We start from the raw sequence: 23,931 nt of genomic DNA, 5'->3' as shown, positions 1-23,931 counted from the left end.
ATATCGGGGTTTGGATTGTAGCACTGTAGAAGCAATTTGACCTTGAATGCAACAGCAACAACATCAAAAGCAAAAACAACAGACGAGAATGTATGATGGAGCGGACGTTTATTGAAATGGGACATTTTGTATAATATCTTGTAGGCTGACTTGAGAGAGAGAGAGAGAGAGATAACGTTTATTGCCATTTATGCATACACATTAAGCATACACATATAGGAATTAGGGATGGACGGTTTCCAATTATTGAAACCGAAAAACCGTCAGAGAGTAAAACCGCGGTTTTCCGGTTAACCGAAGAATACAGTAAAAAAAAAAAAAAAAAAAAAAAGATAAAAAAAAAAAAAAAAAAAGAGCGCCAATTTCAAATAATTGAGCCCTACTGCTACAATACACTCATGTCGAACACCATTAAAACACCGTAAGCACAGTCGCAACACATTTAGGCTACTTAGTTTCACAAATATAAGTGGAAAGGCAGACTTTTGTAAGCTACACCATACATGAAAACACATGAACACTTAACACACCAGCTCCGCTGATCCAGGGTGCACGCCTGCACGGAAGATCATCTCTTGGAACAGCGTCTTCATTGAATGAACTGCTTTCTCAATATCTTGGTTCTTAGACAAAGTTTCAGCTGCTGCTCAATGTATTTAAATATTTGAATACTGCTCAATAATCACTGAAATATTAGACTTAGAATTATGCAGTGAACATACTTAAAGCTTTTCATAAAAACCACATGCCGCGAGACTGACTCGTCCTGAACTGTCGTAAGTCAATCAACAAAGAATGCCCCATCAAAATAAAAGTGCCCATGGTAGAGCTGTCAAAATAGAGCTTTCAAAATAAATGTACTAATACAGATAGAGATAAATACAGAACTACCTTTGCGTCACTAAGTGACCGCGTATCTTCTGAGACAAGTGTCATCACTTTCAGTAGCGCCTTCACACACAGTGGCGCTGTGCACAAACACTCTTGATCCGTATAGCTCTTGTTTTATTATATTGTGGTTTAGTAAATACTGCACTTGGAGTTACATTCAATGCATGATTTGTGCTATAGAACATAAATAAAGTTTGATTGATTGATATCAAATCAAATCACATTTTATTTCTATAGCGCATTTCTCACAAAAGTGACCCAATGCGCTTTACAGAGAGCAGCGAAAATGATCTTATTAAATGTAAGCGAGTAATTGTAAAAAACCTTTCCTATCTACCAATAACTGAAGGCAACTATCTTTCCCATAGAGTGATTCGTTACCCTTAAATATAATCCCAATTAGATATTAATCCTCAGTTATTCTTCACAACTGACCAAACCTCTCACTCATTGCGCGGCAGATTCAGACTGTATCATTGTTATTTTCACACACGACAAACATGTGACATGTTCCAGTTTTATTCTTATTCTATTTTATTCTTAAAAAAAAAAAAAAAAAAAAAAAAAAAAAAACGGTTTCAGACGGTTTTGATAAAAAACCGTTTCTATTTTTATAAACCCCGGTTTTCGGTTTAACCGAAAAACCGTCCATCCCTAATAGGAATTTGATTCGGCGTTACAGTAAGAGCATTTCTAAATGCAATGCAAACAAAACAACACAGGACAGACAGCAGTGCAGACAGAACACAACAAACTGTAAAACCATAGCTGCCATGTGCACAACTTAATACTGTGTTAGCGTTTTAGTCATCCACGGCGTGCTACTATTTCAGAGGATGTGATATTATGTATAAAGGAATGTGTTAGTTAGACAATAGCCACTCAGACATGCGATCAAAGCCTCAGTCGCTTTCATGGATTGAAGATTGATTTACAAAGACCCTTTTAGGAAACAGAGGCAGTAGTATTGGTCGGTGTCAGGCATTCCTTTTCTAGTTTTTTGTAAAATGAAGAAGTAAGATCAATCTTTTTAGATTAGAATCTACGCTGGGACATGGATACAAGTCGTACAGGTCAGTCTCTTATGGAGTAGAATGTTTTTTAATTGCACACATTGGTGTGGGTGTTCATTTCAATAACATCTATTCAGCTCTTTAGAACGGAGAGACAACAAAGAACCGACATTCATCACATTTTATTTCAGGGACATTTTGTCATTACTTTGAAATGGGGAGTAGTGAAAACGCTTTAGAACCACTTGGCATTAAAAGAGAAATATAGCTCTGGAAAGCAACCTCTCTCTCTTAGTTAACCTGTGGGGGGGGGGGGGGAGAGAAGAAGGCTCCAGGACTGAGATGGAGAGAGTGGGGGGACAGATACTAATGCTATCTCGTGGAAATATACAATAGTAGTTCCACAGTTTAAGTGGGATTTACTGTCCAATGATTGGGCTCCCAAGGGAAAAGCCATCTCTGGAATAGTGCACACAATTGGGTCCAGGTCGTGCTTTCATCAATAAGTCATTGGAGGCTGGCTTAGTGGTGGTGGGCGGGGAACTAGAGGTTAATCTAGTAGAGAGAGTTGCGTCCTTGGCTTTTAGAGACCCTGGGCACAACAAAACAACCTGCGAAGGGCATCGAGTGGAACATTCTCAGATATGTTATAAAAGAGCTTTTGAATTGGCCTTCAATATGATTCTCCTTCCTGTCTTTGGTGACCCTGGACATTGCTGACAAGCACCTATGATGAATAAGACTTGTTGCTAAACCTTACAGGCAAATTGAGTGAAGCTATTAACACCAGAACAGCCATGAGGGGTTAGGGTTAGGGTTTTACCCTGTGAGTAAAGAAACATGTTATATCTTTGCACTCGATCAAATTTCAGGACCCTCCTTTCATGACTTTTCCTAGATATGTGCGTTCTACCGCCCAGTATCCTTACATTTTCAAAATCACATCAGGATAAGCTAGTATAAAGCTATTTTGCAGTTTTTTGCGTGGGGGGGGGGGGGGTTGTATTGCAATGCCTCATTGTGAATTTGAAAGAGTTTTGTCTAAATTGGGAGCAATTTGGGGTTCAGTGTCTTGCCCAAGGACACCTCGACATGTGGCCAGCCTGGGTTCGAACCACCGATCTGGCAACCTTGTAATCATTAGACGCCGGCTCTACCTCCTGCGCCACAGTCGTCCCACAAATACTAACAAACATGTTTAAAATTGTTTTGAAAAATAATTGAAAGTGCCAACAAAAGAAAATGTGTTGAGATAACATATGTGACAGCATCTGGTGAAAAAGTCCCCTTGAAGGCAATTTTGTTTACATATGTTTATGAAAGTGCAGATTGTAATCTTTCTAATGATGTGTACATTGGAATCTGAAAATAGTTGAAGAAGATGCTTATTTCAATGTTGCTACACCTCAAACGGGGAATTGGAGTAAATTGCTCTGAATCAAAACACACGTGTTGGTAGCTACCTATTGCATCTAAAAAGAAAACATCGCTATGTACTAACATCTAACTGCATGCTGATAGAACATCACAATATCACAACATGCTGATAGAACATCACAATATCACAACATGCTGATAGAACATTGAAATGCTAAAAACACAAAACTACACATAATTAGATGATCACACAGTCCTCACACGTCCTAAAAAGTTTGTTTACAAGCCATGTATCATTAACTCAGGACTGCAGACGAAACAGTAAATCCAATACACAAATTATAAGAATTCAACCGATGGTTCTCGAGCCTAACGGCCCTTAAGGGGGCAGGAGCCTATCTCCTGTTTCTGTAGCGTGAGGCGGCTTGATGTACAAGTACACCCCCCTGGACATGACGCTGGTATGTCGCAGGGTCTTACCCCCCCCCCCCCAATCCAACCCTTAATGCTGAGTGCCAAGCAGGGAGGCATCGGGTGCCATTTTTATAGTCTTTGGTATGACTCGAGCTCACGACCGGCGATCGAACTCACAACCTCCCGATCTCCCGATCTCAGGGCAGGACACTGTAACCTCAAGGCCACTGAGCTGGTCGTTGAAAATAAACAACACGTTCCAGATGTGTGGCCATCTGCTGGTTAGGAGGGGTGAACGCTGACTGCCGTGCGTGTAGGCTGAACTCTGACATCTCGTCATCTGGACGCATGCAACAGCTTTCAGACTGTTAGAGGCTGCTGGCTGGAGCTCAGCTTTTTCAAAGGCTTCTCCGGGAAGGAGCTATACCCATATTACTGTTCCAGTTTGTGTCATGTCAAGAGGGTATTCATCTGCTCTTCGTGTGTGTGTGTATGTGTGTGCGTGTGTGTGTGTGCGTGTGTGTGTGTATGTGCGTGTGTGTGTGTGTCTGTGTGTGTATGTGCGCGTGTGTGTGTGTGTGTGTGTGTGTGTGTGTGTCTGTGTGTGTGTCTGTCTGCGTGTGTGTGTGTGTGTGTGTGTCTGTCTGTGTGTCTGTGTATGTGTGTGCGTGTGTGTATGTGCGTGTGTGTGTCTGTGTGTGTGTGTGTGTCTGTGTGTGTGTGTCCGTGCCAGTGTCCATGTCCGAGAGATTTGCTGTGTGAGAGGGAAAGGGAGTATAGGAAAAGCAGCTGATTGAGAGATCTGAATGGGATTGATGTGTCCTAGTACTCTGTTTACATGGCGGGGGGGGGAGAAATAGCACAGCGAACTCCAGGGAGAGGCTTACTGTCACGACAGCCTGTCGAGTTCAAAGGCATCTTGGAGAGAACTCTCTTCTCTGCCTCTGCGTGGGTAAACAATGCCATCTGACTCATCACACGCATTAGTCTGCCGCTAATAAAAGGCAATGATCATCTATTCGGGAGAGATATGAATATCCATGGGGCTGTTACCGTGTGTCTTTTGTCACAGTTAGTTTCTTATTATTTATGATGGCTGATAAAGAGGTACCCACCTCCGGGGTGTTCTTATGAATTTATTGTGTTCAGATGTAAAAAAATAAAATAAAAACCTCCTCCGTTATTCCTCCGGATGTCTAGAGAGCCCAGGGAGACCGTGCGGAAAGGCGTTTCATTATTATTAAGCAACTCTGACGGTTTGATTGTTTAGTTGTTGACTGTTTAGGGGGTACATTTGAGGTCTTTCGTCAAAGGGTTTGTGATTGTTGAAGACAGATGCTTATGTAAGTGTCTTGAAGAGAGCACAGACCTACCTCTCTCCCTCTCTCCCTCCCTCCCTCCCTCTCTTTCCTCTCTCTCTCCCTCCCCCTCCTCTCTGTCTCACCATCTATCTTTCTTGCTCACCCACTCACTTCCTTTCATCCTCACACGCCCCTCTTCTCAGGGCTGGACACAAACCCTTGTTACTGCTTTTCACCCGCCTACCATTTTTGTTCTTTTCCTCTTACTGCAAGAGACGCATTATCGGTTGTATTTGTGGAACAAAATGTGTTGCCTAAATAATTGTGCTAGTTGCACATCATCTTAACATAAATGTTTCCTTTTGTATGTAATTAAAGATTGTGGGAGAAATTGAAACACCCTGCGGTTTTCTCTAATCAAGTTAGAGAGATGAAACCCATTCAGGCACGGTGAGGTTTACTCCGAAATTAAATCAAAATATCTCACCCTCTGAAGGTTTTTATTGGGAAAAGTACTTTTTGAAGAGTAAATCTAACTTTTCGGATCTGCAGTATTTCTTCTTCTCCTGCTGTCTTAAGGGTTTAACGTCCATGAATCCTAATCTTTTTTGTTGTTGTATCGTGATTGTTCTGTGGGCCACGGATTGACTTGATTGACGTGTCAGAATTGTTGCCAGATAACCAACTAGCTTCAGCAAAAGGAATCCCATCATGAGAATCTTACATTTGGTCTTACATTTGGTTGTCGTGGCTGCAAGGGTTGGGTGCAAATAATAATAATAATAATAATAACTTTTATTTGGATAGCACCTTTCCTGCAAACGTCGCAGCTCAAAGTATGAAATGTAACACTGTTACAATCACCTGGGGCGATGGTAACACAGTGCTGGGGGAGTCTGAGGACTGCACAGGTGGGACTGGGTCACGACACAGCGATACAGCCACCTCTGTGAATCACACCAATCAGTTTGTGGCTGGGTATTAGACTAGACTAGATTCAACCTTTCTGTCATTGCACAGAATACAACCAAATGTATTTTTTGCTCTAGGCACAGGGTCAGCCATAGTCAGCGCCCCTGGAGCAATTAGGACTTAAGTGCCTTGCTCAAGGGCACAACGGCAGTGGTAGGCACCTTAGATATGATGTCTGCAACCCTCCAGTCACCAGCTCACATGCAGCTCCCTCCTGAGGCGGGGATCGAACCAGCGACCTTCCGATTGCTAGCCAGCCTCTCTAACCTCTAGGCCACCTGCGTCTCTCACCTCTAGACTACCTGCCTCTCTAACCTCTAGACTACCTGCCTCTCTAACCTCTAGACTACCTGCCTCTCTAACCTCTAGACTACCTGCTTCTCTAACCTCTAACCTATAGGCTACCTGCCTCTCTAACCTCTAACCTCTAGGCTACCTGCCTCTCTAACCTCTAACCTCTAGGCTACCTGCCTCTCTAACCTCTAGGCTACCTGACCTCTCTAACCACTAGACTACCTGCCTCTCTAACCTCTAACCTCTAGGCTACCTGCCTCTCTAACCACTAGACTACCTGCCTCTCTAACCTCTAGACTACCTGCCTCTCTAACCTCTAGGCTACCTGTCTCTCTAATCTCTAGGCTACCTGCCTCTCTAACCTCTAGACTACCTGCCTCTCTAACCTCTAGACTACCTGCCTCTCTAACCTCTAGGCTACCTGCCTCTCTAACCACTAGACTACCTGCCTCTCTAACCTCTAGACTACCTGCCTCTCTAACCTCTAGGCTACCTGTCTCTCTAACCTCTAGGCTACCTGCCTCTCTAACCACTAGACTACCTGCCTCTCTAACCTCTAGACTACCTGCCTCTCTAACCTCTAGGCTACCTGCCTCTCTAACCTCTAGACTACCTGTCTCTCTAACCTCTAGGCTACCTGCCTCTCTAACCTCTAGACTACCTGCCTCTCTAACCTCTAGACTACCTGCCTCTCTAACCTCTAGGCTACCTGCCTCTCTAACCTCTAACCTCTAGGCTACCTGCCTCTCTAACCTCTAACCTCTAGGCTACCTGCCTCTCTAACCTCTAACCTCTAGGCTACCTGCCGGCGTATCAGGTTATTTTAAAGTAGTGGCTCCTGTGGTCATGAGGGCTAGTTAAGATGTTTTGCTGCTCAGAGATATGAAGATATATTTTTTTACGAGGACCCATCATGGATCAAAACGTTGTTACCATTGAGTTCAGTCCCTCCTGGAGTTGTTTTCATTCCGCGATCGCATAATCCAAAGCAAAATCAACCATTTCTAATGCGTTTTTCTGAAGGCAATTTTAACCAATTACCATACATTTTGCGAGGGCAATTTTAAACAATCACCACACTTTTACTGGATGAAAGGATCCACGTTGTTTAGTACAATATGCAATATAGAGCTGGAACACAAAAGGACAAATCCATCTTATTATAACTGAGCACATAATATGTATATCATTTTATTACCGGTATATTATTATTATATTATTATTACATACAATACCAGTCAAAGGTTTGGACACTTCACCAATGGGGAAGTGTGTCCAAACTTTTGACTGGTACTTTATATCTTATTGCTTTAAGTGAAATAAATATTATCCAAACATTAAAAAAAATGAGAATGTTCACAAAAGCTGCATCAAAACCAAGCAGACGCCACAAAAACAAACCGTCCTGGATCCCAGAGGGAGTAAAGAGGGAGAAGGGAGTATAGGTTGTTAATGGACCATGCGTGTGTCTCATCTATTTTCTCTTCTGCATTCTGTACCAACGCCCTCCAGGCCTGACCAGGTGATTGATGGTCCTATTGTCACAGGTAGAGGCAGTCCTCAGATACGACGTGTAGCCTGACTGCCATCAAACCCCTACCAGGTGACAATATTGATAATAAATCACGGCCTTGGTAGGAAGTATTGCTTAAATCACGCTGAGGACACACCACTGCTTTTACACAATGTTTACGCAACAAATCAGTCGCCCCCCCTAAGCCACCCACGTTGTCATGGGAACCTTGATGCAGAAATCTAACCGCGGCGCCAGGAATACCCTCGGTTAGTTTAACCGCCGTGCTATTATGGTTATTAAATCACGGCGTCTAACGCCTTTAAGCCAATCACTGCGCTTGTTTTTTATTCAACCCACTGAATCACGGGTAATAAATTACCTGTTACTAAACGATCGCTAGTGGTACTGTACTTGTCATAACAAAATATTAAAGGAACATAATAATATCAAATATTAAAGAAAGTCGTACTAATCTATGCCGTCTTTTCCTAAGTAATACCTGTAGCATTTAATAGTGTTGTATTTAATATCTGTTGTAAATAAAAGTGCCACTGTTTGTACTGGTTGTCACGGTCAACAATGTATAACAACGTCACCTTATTTTCTAACCTTTTAATGCTGTTTTTGTCATAACAAATATTCTAGAAACATAATATGAAATATTAAAGGAAGTCGTACTAATCTAGGGGCGTCTTTTCTAAGTAATATCTGTACCACAGATATTGTCACGGTCAACTTGTATAACAAAATCATCTTACTTTCTACCTTTTTAATGTCGTTTTTTCTTTCGCTGGGCCGAGGAGTCGTAATTGTGTAATTGTGTAATTGTGCGTTGGCCCACCGGTCAGATGTTTTATGCATGGTTATTCCTGGTGCAGTTAGTCACTGAGCCCTGCAGATTTGCCTCTGATTAGGTATCTGTCCAGCACCGGTCTCCCCCGGGAACTGTAAAATGGGGGTTTCATCGACTGTGTGTCGAAGGATCAGGTTGAAGGAGGGCTTCAACCCACCCATAAATTATGAGCCTGACCTTTGGTTTGTTTTTCGTTCCTCCTCCCACTGCTGGTGGGAGATCGGAGAGGGATAGCGCCTCCCTACCTTACACCTCCCCTCCCTCTCTATCTTTGCTCTCCCCTCCTCCTCCTCCTCCTCCTCCTCCTCCTCTCTCTCTCTCTCCGCCGCTCCCTGGGGTGTGTCTATAGCGGCTCCTCTCCTCTCCGCGCGCGGGTGTTGTTGTACACTGTCTCCTTGTCTCTGCATCTGCCACTGCTGCTGCTACTGCTGCAGAGCTTCCTACAGGATCTCTGCTCTCCTCCTCTCTCCCTCTCTCTCTCTTTCTCTCTCTCCTCCTCTCTCTCTTCTCTCTCTTTCTCTCTCTCCTCCTCTCTCTCTCTCTCTCTCTTCCCTCTCCTCTCTCTCTTCTCTCTCTTTCTTCCCCCCCTCTCCTCTTCTCTTTTCTTAACGATGATAGAGGAAGCAGTGTGATCCCTGTCATACGCACACGCGCGTGTGCGCACACACACACACCCCACACACAACCACACACACACACACACGCACGCACGCACCCATACATTGAGAGGCATGCCCTGTGCGGTGTTGGGAGGCAGGAAGGGATGTGTCAGTTGTTGTGTGTCAGTCTGGAGTCCTGCAGACAGCACCGGAGGAAGGGAGGAAGGGAGCGCCGATCGGGAGCCTTAAAGCCCACATCACTCACGGCGGATTGAGCGAACCTCTCCTCCTTCTCTCTCTCTCCCTCCACCTCTCCACCGCTCTCTCTCTCTCTCTCTCCCTCCACCTCTCCACCGCTCTCTCTCTCTCTCTCTCTCCCCCCTCAGTCTGCAGCCTCCAAGAACAGCCGCCGCATCAGTTTTTCAGAGCAGCACCGGCTCCCCCCCCCTCCCATCCTCCTCCTCCTCCTCTCTCTCTCTCGCTCTCTGGCTCTCTGGCTCTCTCACTCGCTCTCTGGCTCTCTCACTCTCTGGCTCTCTGGCTCTCTCTCTCTCTCTCTCTCTCGCTCTAGCGCTCTGTCTCTCTTTCCGCCGTCTCTCTCTCTCTCTCTCCCTCTCACTCTCCGGCTCGCGTCAGTGTGGGAATGTAGCGGTACGGATGAGCAGCGAGCAAGCCCGGAGCTTTTTTTTGCCCCTCTCTCTCATGATTTCTACCGCAATGACATGCGGCGGACAGACAGCTGGAGACAGACAGCGGACAGTCCAGGATATCTGAAGGGAAATGGATTGGAAGGGGATCAGTTGGATTTAACCCCCCACACCCCGCCACCACCGCCACCACCACCACCGCCACCCCACCCTCCCTCTCCCTCGCAGCAGCCCGCAGCAGCCTGATCCTCTCTCTCTCTCTCTCTTTCTCTCTCTCTCTCTCTCTCTCTCTCTCTCTCTCTCTCTGTGTGTCGGATTACTGTCGCCCGACCACTGGAGCAACACCGTACAGGGGGACGCAGCAGCAGCAGCAGGGGCTAGAGAGTGGCTCGAGAGGGTGATCCGCCGCGGCTGAAAAAAAGAGAGCTCTGAGGAGAAGTGGAGGGGGGATAGAGAAGAGAAGAAGGAAGCACAGAAGACCCCCTTCAGACCGCCAGGGAGCCCTCTTCTGGAACTATAGGGTCGCCTGAGCTCCTTTGCCTGAGCCTGAGCCCCCCCCACCTAACCACCTAACCACCTAGCCACCCCCCCCTCCCACCCTCCCTCCCTCAGGAGAACAGAAGTAGCTTTGAAAAACGGCTTTTGGCGTCGGAAGGAAAGGAGGAGAAGAAGGAGTTGGAAGTCGGGAGCCGCAGAGGGGTGCTACCCTGACTGGGCTTGTTCTTTTCATCCGCACAGACGCCACACCACACACACACACATTACAGGAGCGCGGACACACACACACACACACACACGCACACGGATTTACCGCTCCGGAGCTCCGCAGCTCGCCACACCGTTGGATCGATACCTTTCCTGCCTGCCTATCCTTTATTTTTTTCTTCTTCTTCTGCTACGTTCCCTTCTTTTTTTTGATCCGGTGGAGGAGTGAAGCGTCCTGGGATTAAAAAAAACGTCGCTTCGTTAGCGCCGAACTACACGGGCGAGACCCCCCCCCCCCCCCCTCCCTCCCCAACCTCCGCCCTCCCTGCTCTCACCTGCCATAGACACCCTGACCTGTGTTGTGTAGGTGTGTAGGTGTGTGTGTGTGTGTGTGCGTGTGCCTGTGTGTTTGTGTGGTGTACATCCCCCCTGCGCCAGAGGGAGTGTAAACCGCTTGTGTATGCCCGTTTGTAGCGAGCCGACGCTCGGGTTTGTAATTACTGCTACGTGTCTGCTGTGGTGGTGTGTGTGTGTGTGTGTGTGTGTGTGTGCCTCTTTAGTGAATGTGTGTGTTTGTGTCCCCTCCCCTAGTGAATGTGTGTGTGTGCGGTGCGTATCAATGTAGGCGTTGTGTGGGAGCGCATTGGTAAGATGCCCAGTGTTGTTGGTCTAGTGCCCCGTACCCCCCTCCCTCTTCGCACGCCCTTTTGTCATTGGGCCCCCGGCTTGACCCCCGACCTCTGAGAGAGCCGATCCGCGAGCCGAACGAGAGCTAGCGAACGACAAGAGGCCCTTGGCAGCAGCGATGAGCGAGCGCTCCGGAGCGAGCACCCTGGGGGTGATGACCCTGGAGGAGCCCGGGAGCTCCGAGGCCGAGCAGGGGGCCTCTCCCCGCGGTGCCCAGGGGGGCCCCCTGCGCTGCGGCCCCTGCGCCGTGTGGCCCCGCCAGCAGACGTGGCTGTGCGCCGTGCCCCTGGTCATGGGCTTCGTGGGCGTGGGGCTCAGCCTGATGCTGCTGAAGTGGATCGTGGTGGGCTCGGTCCAGGACTATGTGCCCACGGACCTGGTGGATGCCAAGGGCATCGGGCAGGACCCCATCTTCCTCTCCAAACCCAGCGCCGTGCCCAAGGGCTTAGACACTACCACCACCACCACCGCCTCCTCCGGCGCCGCCATCTCCACCTCCTCTACCTCCTCCTCCGCCGGCGCCGGGGGGACTACGGTCACCACGTCCGTACTGTCCACCACCACCCCCTTAGCCGCGGACGGCACGGCCCCCGCGCCGAGAACTCGATTCGGGCCGCCGGCTAACCGGACCGGTGCCGGTGGGACCGGGCGGGGAGGAGGAGGAGGAGGAGGAGGGGGGGCGGGTTTACCCGGGGGCTCCGGAAGCAACAGCGCTCCGCACCTCCACAACCGCGTGGGGTCGCCTCGGGGGACGGGCAACACCGCCACGCACGCCACCCGACTAGCCCCTCCCCCACCGGCCCCCGAGGGCAAGGAGGCCGCCCCGCCGCCACGCACCACAGTACGCCGGGGCGGTAACGGTAGCATAGGCGCCGGCTCCGGTCGTAATAATAATAACGGACCCCCGAACTCGCGGTCCGGACCGACCTCCACCTCCACGGGTACGACCGCCACCGACACCGCGGCCGACGGCGGCGCCGCTAAGACCACCGCGACCAAGGGGGGGGCGCCGCCCACCTCCCCGCCGCCCCTACCGGCCAAGCCCACCCAGCGCTGGAACCACGGACCGCGGAAAGGTCCGGCAACGCGGCCACACCACCGCTTCAGAACACGTGAGTCTGCTTGCTTCTCCGATAAGGGAAAGGTGGGGGCGGGCGAGGGGGGGGTGTCTAGATCTGGGTGTGTGTGAGCTCCTGAGAGAGGCGGAGAGAGAGAGCGAGAGAGAGAGAGAGTGTGTGTTGAGAGTGTTGGTGGTTCTAGTAATAGCAGATTGTCATGGAGAGCTAGAGAATAATTATCATACATTATCGCTGTAAGAAAAAAAGATAACAGCCTCAAAGCCTACTTCGTATGATCCATAGTCTATATATATCTATATCTATAAAGAACAGCTACTCGAAATGCATAAACAGGAGGCAACATTATGATATTTGCACTTGACGGTTCATTAACACCAAACCTAAATCGTGAAGGCACTATATTCTTCCTGTTTCTCATCTTTCGGCGTTGACTTTATTATCGCAATAACGATCGTTGGGAGCCCTGCTGTGAGCTCTCCACACACACCCGATATTAGCATCATTAAAAAAATAAAGAGGCTTCCATATATCTCATATACGGTATATGGAGTCCGGTTGGTTTTCTCTGCTGAGGGGTGTAGGGTTGTGAGGTTGTGAGGCGGCTGGGATGTGTGTGTGTGTATATCGCTGTGGCTCGAGTCGACTTTTCACCTTTTTCTGAAAACAAATATGGATGCATGGGAGGAGGAGAGATGGGGGGGGCGGGGGGGCAGCGCTCGCCTCCTGTCTGGTTGGATCAGATGGCGAGGCCCAGATCTCATTTAAGATTCAAGTGAAGATATGAGCACTGTGCTTGCTGCTGCCGCAGGTATGGCAGGCAGGCTCTGGAGGCTCCACCACGGGGAGGGAGAGAGAGAGACGGAGAGAGAGAGAGAGACGGAGAGAGAGAGAGAGAGATGGAAGGAGATTCACTGAGAGAAAGAAGAGAGAGGGGCTTGAGAGAGAGAGACTTGAGATAGAGAGGGGCGTGGGATGGCTTGAGATGAAGAGAGATAGACATAGAGAGGAGGAGATGGTATCGAAGGCAGGCCACAGTACAGAGAGGGAGAGAGGGAGGGAGAGAGAGAGAGAGAGGGAGAGAGAGAAATGGATAGCAGAAATTAAACGGGATGAGAAGGATACATGGACAAAAGGGAAAGAGAGAGGGAGGAGAGGGATATGGAAAGAGAAAGGATGGAGATCAGGAGGAGGAGGAGGAGAACAGGAGGAAAGGGAAAGGGAATAGAAGATGCAGGCAGGCCGCACAACAGAGGGACAGGTAGGGAGGGAGAGAGAGAGAGAGAGAGGGAGGGGAGAGAGAGATTACAACAGAGGGACAGAGAGGGAGGAGAGAGAAATGGAGGGAGGGGAGAGAGGGAGGGAGAGAGAGATACAACAGAGGGACAGGGAGGGAGGAAGAGAGAGAGAGAGGGAGGGGAGAGAGATACAACAGAGGGACAGAGAGGGAGGGAGAGAGAGATGGAGAGGGAGGGACAGAGAGGGAGAGAGAGAGAGAGATACAACAGAGGGACAGAGAGGGAGGGAGAGAGAGATGGAGAGGGAGGGACAGAGAGGGAGAGAGAGAGATGGAGATGGTTAGGAAGATGGAGGAGTAGGAGGACAGGGAGTACAGGATTGCAGCTCTGGATTTTGCATATTTAGTATTTTGATAGCGGGAGGCTGTGGGATAATTTATTACTCCAGGGGACAGTTCTTTAAACATCACCAGGGAGGGTTTGTCGTCATGTGTGAATGGCTGTGTGTGATTGGCTGTGGATGTGTGGGTGTGTGTGTGCGTGTGCGTGTGCGTGTGTGCGTGTGCGTGTGCGTGTGTGTGTGCGTGTGTGTGTGTGTGTCTGTGTGTGCGCGCGCGCGTGTGCGACTGCGTGTGTGTGAGAGAGTGTGTGTGTGCGCGTGTGTGTGTGTGTGTTTAAGCTTACTGCATGGGCTCTGCTTCTCTTTGATAACATCTTCAAAAGGAATATGATATTCAACAGGATATACAACACAAAATGGTTAAATTATGATATGTAAATAAATACAGTGGATTTAAGTGCATACTATAGTTGCACATCATCTAGTTGGCAGTAGTACAAAGAATCAATGGCAAATGAGCACAAACGTAATTCAGTTTAGTTATTAAAAAAATCAAAGGGTTCAAAGGGTTATCACGGCAAATCTATTTTGTCTGTTAATTTTAACTCGTTAACTCATTGGACGTCACACATGGCCGTAGAGATTTGGCTCGATTGCGTTACGGTACTGATACAGAGAATGTGATGGAAACAGATACTTTTATTGGGTAAGATATATTATTATTGTGTTTTTTATGGTGTGTGCTGACATAATACTTCTCCATTTTTGGCAGGGGTCCCAACCGATACTCTGCAACTCTACAAAAACCAGTTTCAGTTCAGCGAATCCGTATTCATAGTTTAAGGCTCGGGTCCAATCCACATCAATGCTATCGATTCTTAATGGTCAGACACTGTGAGAGAGTGAGATTGAGTCTCTGTAGCCTCAGGACTAAAAAGATATCTATATCTTCTCGCCTTCGTTTTAGCTGAATATCAAACCACCATGCATGATTGCATGTATGACGCTTAACCAGATCTTATCCACCTCATTTTTCTGGTTTTCTGCTCGAAATGACATGCCCACAGTGAATATAGAATATCTCCACAATCACAAGGGCCTTCATAATGATGTTGTTATCAAATGAAAGCTAACACCTGTGGGGGTGAGGGTCAGAATCTAAATCTATGTTACTGTGTCAGAGCAAATAGAGCTAGAACATTATAAAACATCTCAAATTCAGTCTCCGCCTAAAAAAACAACAGCTTTTACAGTGAATATCACCTTGGAAACCTGATAACGAAGCCCAAATCATCTAGGAATCAGTACTCCAGGGTCTTATTAGTACTTGTGCCAAAGTCGATGCTAGTAATGTGAGCAAATGCAACTTTGTACCTGTTTTAGTACAGGTATGTTTAGGCGGACACCTATATGTTTAGGCCATTTGGAGATATTTTGGCACCATCTTTGACCTTTGACCTTTCTCATGTATCAGATTTCTTTTTTTTTATTTTATTTTTTGGGGGGATTTTTTTGGGTTGGCCGACCAATGGTATGGAAATTCGGCGTTGAAACCGGACATGACACATTCTCCAGTTGGAGAAAACTGGATGTGACTTAGGCCGTGTTTACCGTCTCGGGAAAAAAATGGTGGCATCGTATAGCATGCAAAGTTGTGAAAAGAATGTGATATCGATGAAGAGAATTGATCGAGGTAAACTCTTTATATCACTTCGGATCCACATGGGGGAGAGAGATCTGCAAGAGATGGGTGGGTGGAGAGGTGGGTGGAGGGCTTCCATCAGATTCCATTACTTAGATGATACTTAGAGACATCACACAGAATACCGTTTTGGCCCTCATTGAGCATTGCTTCTCCTGGGTGGTTGGTTTAAGAGCACCAGGGGCTGAACTCTAGATGTTTCTAATGGCACGTTAGGGGTTAAATAACTACTCCATGGGGGTATGCATACAACATTGATAATCAATAAGCGTAGCAGAGCAGGGCTAATTAAAAAATATACGCAAGGTTAAGGGCCGTTAGGTTGAAAAGGTGATTGACGCAGCGAAATCTCAATAATTCGTAATCATTTTTTGAGTAAATAAGACTTTTGGCCATGTCTATGCAACCTCACTGTAATACTCAAGTATATTTAATATGGATCTACTACTCTATTGTGTTATTTATGAAGTTAATCTATGTAGAGTGCCACAGCAGAGCCACCGTTTGAATAACAGGGGTGGTCAGGCATTGGCTAAGGTTCTGGTGAGTGGTTTTTATGATTCTTAGTGATTTTTTTTATTTATCCAGCAGCACGAGGGGTTGAGGCATTAATGGGGTCGGCCGTGATATATTTTCCTAACTGGATATTGCTGGTGGTGTGATAGCACTCTGGGTGTCCAGCGTTATGGCTAAAGACATAAAAAGAGAAAGCATTAAAAGATGCAACGTAAGGCGGTGGCCATTTCTTTAAGGGGAATTCCAATAGGTATTCCCCCCCCCCCCCCCCCCCCCCCGTAGCTGCCAGGCTTATTAAAATGTAATTGAATGTGTTACAGACGCATTTTTCTTTTTCTATTTGCATAATGTGATAGTGTTGTGTAAATGTGACAATCATGTATTTTAATCCACTGAATTGTATAAGTATGTTGTCAAGAGGCGTATGATGGAATTCTCCGGAAGGTGTAGACCGTAGAGGGACTGTAAGCGTTCATCTATGTCTAGGGTTAAGCGATCTTATGTTTAGGGTGTATCCTTATGATAATGCAGTTATAGAGGAGGCCTGTTGTAGGTGAGGCTGGATGGTAATGTGGTTAAAGGAGTAGGGGGGGTGGTTCAGCAGGGCAGGTCTGGGGTCAGGGAGACAGTAACATGATTTGAATATCACTCAGGTCGTTCCCAGCGGCCTCCTGTCTTTTCAACATCTAAATGAATCTCTCTGTGTCCAGGAGGGGAAACATGCTCCATCCATTAGGCGCCCCCATCATATTCCAGTGAAACATCACACGCTCTCTCATTCTCTCACTCTCTCCTTTTTTATCTCTTTCTCTCTCTGTCTTGGTTAGAATCGTCTCCCATTCTGTCAGTCATTGTCTGCAGACTGCAGCGTCTTGGTCTATTATCGTTTTTGTCAGCTCCTCTTTTTCAAACATATGCACCCACTCCCCCAAAACAGCGGTGTACCTGTTACACATCACACACACTTGCACTCGTCAACAAAATTAATGACCAAAATATTTGTCAGACACCAATTTTTTTTCTGTGGCAAAAAAGACAAGACAATAACAGACTGAACAGACCCCGAAAACACAACAACATCTAAAACAAAAATAATTCTTCATTGATGTCGACTAAAAACTAGACGAGACGAAACGATTGTCTGTGACAAAAAAATCGGATTAAATGGATGAGAGTTTTTTTTAGGAGAGAGATGTTATTTTCTCGGTCTCATCAAAAGCACGCAAGCCCATGAGCAGAACTGTTACTTCTTCATTGCGATGTTGCGATGTTGTTATTGATGGGAAATGAATAACGCACACAGGTCATTTGCAAGTCATGACCCACCCACCCCCATCTCTTGCCTGGCAACCTTTCCTTTCCCCCAACCTGGCCAAAACCCTGCCTTCACTGATGCAAAACGAGTAAGGCTTCATGCTGGCTGTCGGCAAGGAAAAACGGGCTACTTATTATGGAGATTCAAACAAGACCAGAATGAAACGTTTTTTCCACGGGAGAAGAAGAAAGCTTTTGCGCTCCCACGAATTTACAGGGGAGAAAAAATACGAGACAGTCAGTGAAGATGGAAGCTTTATGGACTGTAAGCGTTCATCTCTTGTCTGGGTTAAGTGATCTTATGTTTAGGGTGGATCCTTATGATAATGCAGTTATACATACCCAGCCATCACCTTGTCTCGAGACAACTCAGTTATAGAGGAGGCATGTTGTAGGTGAGGCTGGATGGTAATGTGGTTAGGAGTAGGGGGGGGGGTGGTTCAGCAGGGCAGGTCTGGGGTCAGGGAGACAGTAACATGATTTGAATATCACTCAGGTCGTTCCCACGGGCCTCCTGTCTTTTCAACATCTAAATGAATCTCTCCGTGTCCAGGAGGGGAAACATGCTCCATCCATTAGGCGCCCCATCATACTCCAGTGAAACATCACACGCTCTCTCATTCTCTCACTCTCTCCTTTTTTTTTTATATCTCTTTCTCTCTCTGTCTTGGTTATCGTCTCCCATTCTGTCAGTCATTGTCTGCCGCCCGACTGCCAGACTGCATCTTGGGTCTATTTTCTTTTCGTCAGCTCCATCTCTTTCTCATACGTATGAATGCACCACGACCCAAACAGCGAACACACTTAATTGGTGTACCTGTTACACATCATCACGCCCACACGCTGTGTGTGCGCTCATGTGTTAATGATGTATCACACACCTATATAAAAACACCTGTGTTGCGCTGGAAAAAGACAAGGTGATAACAGACAAAATAGACCAGGAAGATGATAATGACGTTGTTGACTAAATCTAGACGAGACAGAATTATCTCTGTGACTCAAAATCGGACGGAATGGATGAGTTTTTGGAGAGAGGTGCTGTTTTCTGATCCAATTTGCTATTTTGCTGATCCGAAAGCATGCCTGGAAGTGGCAGAACTGTTGCTTTCTCTTTGCGATGTTGCAATGCTGTTATTGATGGACAATGAATGAATAGGTACCGTGTACAGGGGTGTGACTTTTAATCTGCTGCAGAGTCATTCATCTGCTCATTTGGCCGTTGGGAAGAGAAACGATAGGTTAGTAGGACAAGCTATATGTTTTGAGCACATGGGAGTCAGTGATTTATGATTACGATGTGTTAATGAGGCGATACAAATGTGGCACGGTCTGGTCATTTGGGCCACAAGTCGGCAACCAATCAAAATGTTCAGACATTTATTTTGAAACACGGAAAATACATTTCAATGTTGTTGAAAATCACAACTCACACTCGCTAGTCAAGCCAAAACACTGCAACGCAATGGATTGGGTGAGTAATCCCCACTGCTACCTAGTTAACTATGACACTACTTTTGTTAGCAGGCTCACAATTCAAGCTGTGTTAGTTGACTAGCGATGTGTGTAATTGATTTTCAACAACGCTGAAATGCATTTACATTTTTCGAAAGAAAAGTCAGAACATTAAATCGGATGCCGATTTGCGGACCAATATTGACCAGCCAGTGTCACAAATGTGATGTGACCAAAATGAAATGACACTAAGTCGACTCAAACGGCCCATCGTTTTTCGTCATTTTGACAATAACTAGACTACATCACGATCCAAATGACAAAAATGTGACTAAAACACAAGGCTATTTTAGTAAATATAGTCAAATTAAAATGACTAGACTAAACTAAATCTTAGTATACTAAATATGGTACACACACACACACACACAACATTACTGTTCCTCTGCGACTGCTGATTTCCACTAGTCTTGGGCCTCCCCCCCTAGCCCCCCCACCCCCCACCCCCCCGCTATAAATCTCTATTAAGATTGCTTGGCCTGAGCCTCATTGCACCCACTGTAGGTAACCAGCCAGAGGATCTGCTGTAGCAGTGCTCTGGGTGAGTGTGTGTGTGTGTGTGGGGGAGCGTGAGACATGGTATTTGGTAGCTTTTTTTTGCTGGCTGCCTTCCCATTTCTCTGATAGGTTCTCGAGCGTCTGGTAGCCCTCCCCCTCGCTGACACAGCATTGTAATTCTGTGCACACCTTAAAGGCAAGGGCGCCGGAGCAGAGGTAAGAAAAGAGAGAGAGAGAGCCTCACACGGAAAAGAAAAGAGGAAAACAAACGTTTTGGGGTGGGGTTGGGTTGGGGGGGGGGGGCTGGTTGGGGTGGATGGGGGGGGGAGAGAGAGAGAGAGAGGGAGACACAGATGGGCCTCAGAATGACAGACAAGAAGAACAAACAAACGTGCATCTGCCACGACACCAGCCAGAAGGGTTTTCGGGACGTTTTGGCGTTTCGGGACGTGGCAGAGAGTTTGAGAGAGCGGCGGGACTTGGTGTTGTTTCTCTCTCTCTCTCTCTCTTGTCTCTCTCTCTGACAGACGAGATCAGCTTGCGTGTTTCTCATATCCATGGCTGCTGTGCATGTTTGTCTGAGTACGAGTAGGGGCAGTGGAGCGCGGCGAGCGAGGGGGATTAAAAACAAAGATATAAATCCAGTTTGTTCTCTCGCTCGCTCTCTCTCTCTCCCGGGAGGTCAGGCCGAGATTTGTCTCACTGTGCTCGGAGGCCCTCTGTCTGTCCCTCTGTCTGTCCCCGAACCCAGATGCTATCTCACTTGTTCGGCATGGGGCTTTCGGGTGTGCGGGGCTAGGGGGCTAGCCGGGGCAGGGCGATTTGGTGTTGCTTCGCAGATCTACACATTATCCAATACTACTAAAGATCTGGGCTTTATATATTTTATACAGTGGGGGAAATACGTATTCAACACATCAAGTTTTTTGTTTTTTATTTAACATATTTCCATTGTTAAAGCTATTCACATGAAATTTGACCAGAACGTTGGTATTAACTGAATAAAACTACACAGCTAAAGAAACGGTAACATTGGAAGCCACAATAAAGCTATGTGCAATAAAGTGGAATGACACAGGGAAAAACGTATTGAACACAGTAAGAAAAAGCACTAAACCAGCTTATGCCACTACTGAGTTCTCCTACCTGTGCTGATTAGAATCAGCTGGGTTAGTGCATGTTGGTGGGTAAGTACCTCCACTCTTCGACAAAGGGTTTCACACCTCTGAATGCAGGTAAACAAATAATTTGTCGCCAAGCTGTCCTGCAAGAAACATCTCATGATGGGTAGAGGCAAAGACCTCTCCCAAAACCTTCGCAACAAGATTGTTGAGCAGCATAGTGATGTCACTGGTTACTGACAGATTTCTCAACTCCTAAATGTTCCTATAAGCACCATTGAGGCCGTTATCCACAAGTGGAGGGAACATCATTCGACCATCAACCAGCCACGCACAGGAGCTCCTCTCAAGACTTCTGACTGACCAGTCAGGAAGTTAGTCAGAAGAGTAGTCAAGGATATTTAAACAGCTAGTGCCTTCGGAAAGTATTCAGACCCCTTCACTTTTTCCACACACACAATACCCCAGAATGACAAAGCGAGTTTTCTAGAAATGTCAGTAAATGTATTAACATTTAAATACAGAAACACCTCATGTACATAATGTATTCAGACCCTTTGCTATGAGACTCTCATTGAAAATTTGCTAAAATGCAAAAATGTCATCAACAATCGAGTCCATCTTAATTCAAGAATAATAGTTAATGTAAATTTGGTACTATATGATAATCATTGTTTTAATACCTTTGTTTCTATAGGGTCTCTGATTTGCATAGGAATTAATGACACTCAGGGAGAGAGAGAGAGGGAATGAGAGGGGAGAGTGACAGTAAGGGAACCTGGGAGGTTGAGACACAGACAGAGAGAGAGAGAAAGAGAGAGAAGAAGGAGAGAGAGAGAAGGAGAGGGAGAGAGAGGGAGAGAAGGAGAAGGAGAGAGAAGGAGAGGGAGAGAAGGAGAAGGAGAGAGTGACAGTAAGGGAACCAGGGAGGTTGAGACAGAGAGAGAAAGAGAGAAGGAGAGAGAGAAGGAGAGAGAGAAGGAGAGGGAGAAAAGGAGAGAGAGAGAAGGAGAGGGGGAGAGAAGGAGAGGGAGAGAAGGAGAGGGAGAGAGAAGGAGAGGGAGAGAGAAGGAGAGGGAGAGAAGGAGAGAGAGAGAAGGAGAGGGGAGAGTGACAGTAAGGGAACCAGGGAGGTTGAGACAGAGAGAGAGAGAAAGAGAGAAGAAGGAGAGCTAAAATGAAGGGAGGTTCAGAGACGGCAATTAGGCGGCCGAGCGGGACTGTGGGACAGTTAGATCTCATTACCATTCCACTCTTTCCAATCCTCAAGCCACCATTTTACACTTCCTGGTACTGTATGTGCCCGTTCCTATTTTGGTCCTAGTTGTCCTCGAGCTATCATGTATATTTCATGAGACTACAAGACCTTATTCAATCAACTCCAGTAGCCAAGCATGATTCCACAGAAAAACTCGGAATACAAAAAAAACTACTGACACTAACAAGAATCTCCAAGAACCGCCAAAAAACCCTCTGTGTGTAATGCATCACTGCGGTGCCTCGAGTCAAAGTTCCACTATCCCCTTGATCTGTTCTACAGATATCACATGTTTACGCTGTTTCACGCTTTAATTTTACACCTGTCCCGAGTACCTACAGTTAAGAGACCCTGAGATGTATGGGAGGTGAAGGGCCATGGAAGTCCTACTACAGGAGGCCATCTTAGGTTCCCCTAATGTCACCGATGTGATTTTTTTTTGTGGACAAAATGTCCACCGGGAGTTGGAGTGGACGCTGGACGACGGTGCGGATGGCTGAAATATTAATCCATGGAAAAGGGAAACGTGTGGGACGTGTGGGGCAGGAAACGTGAATAATTTATGAAGCTTCCCTTTTATAAAGTGCTCAAGTATGTCCCATGATCCTTTAGTCTAATGCTGGGAACATGGTGTGGGTATTCATGTTGACTTCACAAGTCACCGCAGACTTGGTTCAATAGGCGCGAGTCAAAGGACCACACCCCCCTGTTAGCCTGATGTGATGTGAAGAAAACCCGTGTTGGGGGGGGATGGGTTAGGTGTCCCGAAACAAAAGTCTAGTAGGATCCTCCTTGTCAATCCATACATCCATCCATCCGTTCGTTCTCTAACCCCCCATCAGCTAAATTGACTTGTTTTTCCTACGGAGCTTGTGTGCGAGTTTGTGTGTATTTCTCCCACCAGAAAAAAACGGGAGACCAACCATAGTTAATGGTGATGTTGTCATAACACCGCCTCAGAGAAATCAAAGCGTTAGCGAAATGAGAATAATCGTAAGTAAACAGCAGGAGCATTATTCTCTCTCGCTTATACGGAGGGCTTTTGTTTTTTTTCTATGCGGAGGGTTTGGCTTTGGCTCTATGTTTATTTGCGGGTGGGGGACATTTTTCAAAAGCATGGAACAGGGGAGCTATTTACCGCTGCTGGCTCGCTTCTCATTTCAATACATCCAGCCCAGGCTCACGGCGGTGGCACACCGGGTCGGGTCCAGATGTACGCTGCCACTTTACGGATGGATTCGCCGACTTGCCTCTGCTTCGCTAATGTTTCCCCATCCATTCATTCATTCATTCATGTATGTAATATACGCCCGCCAATGCGAGGCGCCTCTCACAATGGCTCCGGGGGTAATGAGATATAGCATGGCAGTTATTGCATGTGGCTGTGTGGCACTGGGAAGAGAAGGGGGATTACAGTTCATCATATCTGATCTGGGGCCTGTTAGATGTGGCTATTGAATTACAGACCCTCTGGGAACAGGGTTCCGGTATCAATTTGCACAACGGACACATAGGAAGCAGAGATGGAGTTTGGGGGAGGGGGTGGGAGTGAGGAGGGGGGGACTAAGGGGGGCTTCCTGGCAGGTTCAGATGGTCATTATCAATCCAATAACAGCCATATTTTGGTTGGATAATGGTGGCACTGCATGAGAATACTCGACTACAGTGTGACCCTGCACACAGCTCTGGGAAGAAGTCACGTTGATTCCATTTGAATTCAGTTCACTCGGGGGGTACCGGAATTGAAAAAGGATCTTTCAAGGAATAAATTAATAAATAACGAATGACGACAAACGTCTAGTCTTCTCGAATCCGCTCTTTCAATCCATCTCCAGAACGGACGACGTGGAAATACAGCTAGCGCGCCGCGGCGCCGTGTCGTACGGTTATGTCCGAAGGCCGATTTCCCTCGTAAGACGTTATTTCTTTCTCTTCAGGATTCTAGAACAGTCGTCGGTTGGTCTTCTTCTCTGCTAAGCCGTTCATGGCTGTTATTCAAGTCACGACGCAGATCTCGTCGGCTCATCTCGGCTCATCTCCCTCACGGCCCTGGACATAAAATGGCCGACCCTAGCAGCCCTGGG

The 23,931-nt window shown here is 46.8% G+C and overlaps 1 protein-coding gene across 1 annotated transcript in view; it reads left to right on the top strand.

Moving 5' to 3' along the window:
• Positions 1–11,387: 11,387 nt before the first annotated feature.
• The window catches only part of nrg3b (neuregulin 3b), a gene marked incomplete at both ends in the record, with an annotated part of 198,311 nt that continues 185,767 nt past the window's right edge, over positions 11,388–23,931 (top strand). Inside the window, one exon of the mRNA XM_080541895.1 lies at positions 11,388–12,381. Within this exon, the coding sequence (XP_080398021.1) occupies positions 11,388–12,381 (994 nt within the window). The remainder of the gene's footprint in view (positions 12,382–23,931) is intronic.

Source organism: Nansenia antarctica (assembly GCF_963989245.1).
Source record: "Nansenia antarctica genome assembly, chromosome: 11".
Classification (NCBI taxonomy): Eukaryota; Metazoa; Chordata; class Actinopteri; order Argentiniformes; family Microstomatidae; genus Nansenia; species Nansenia antarctica.
Note: the sequence above shows the minus strand (reverse complement) of the source record. Positions and strands in the feature narration are given on the sequence as shown.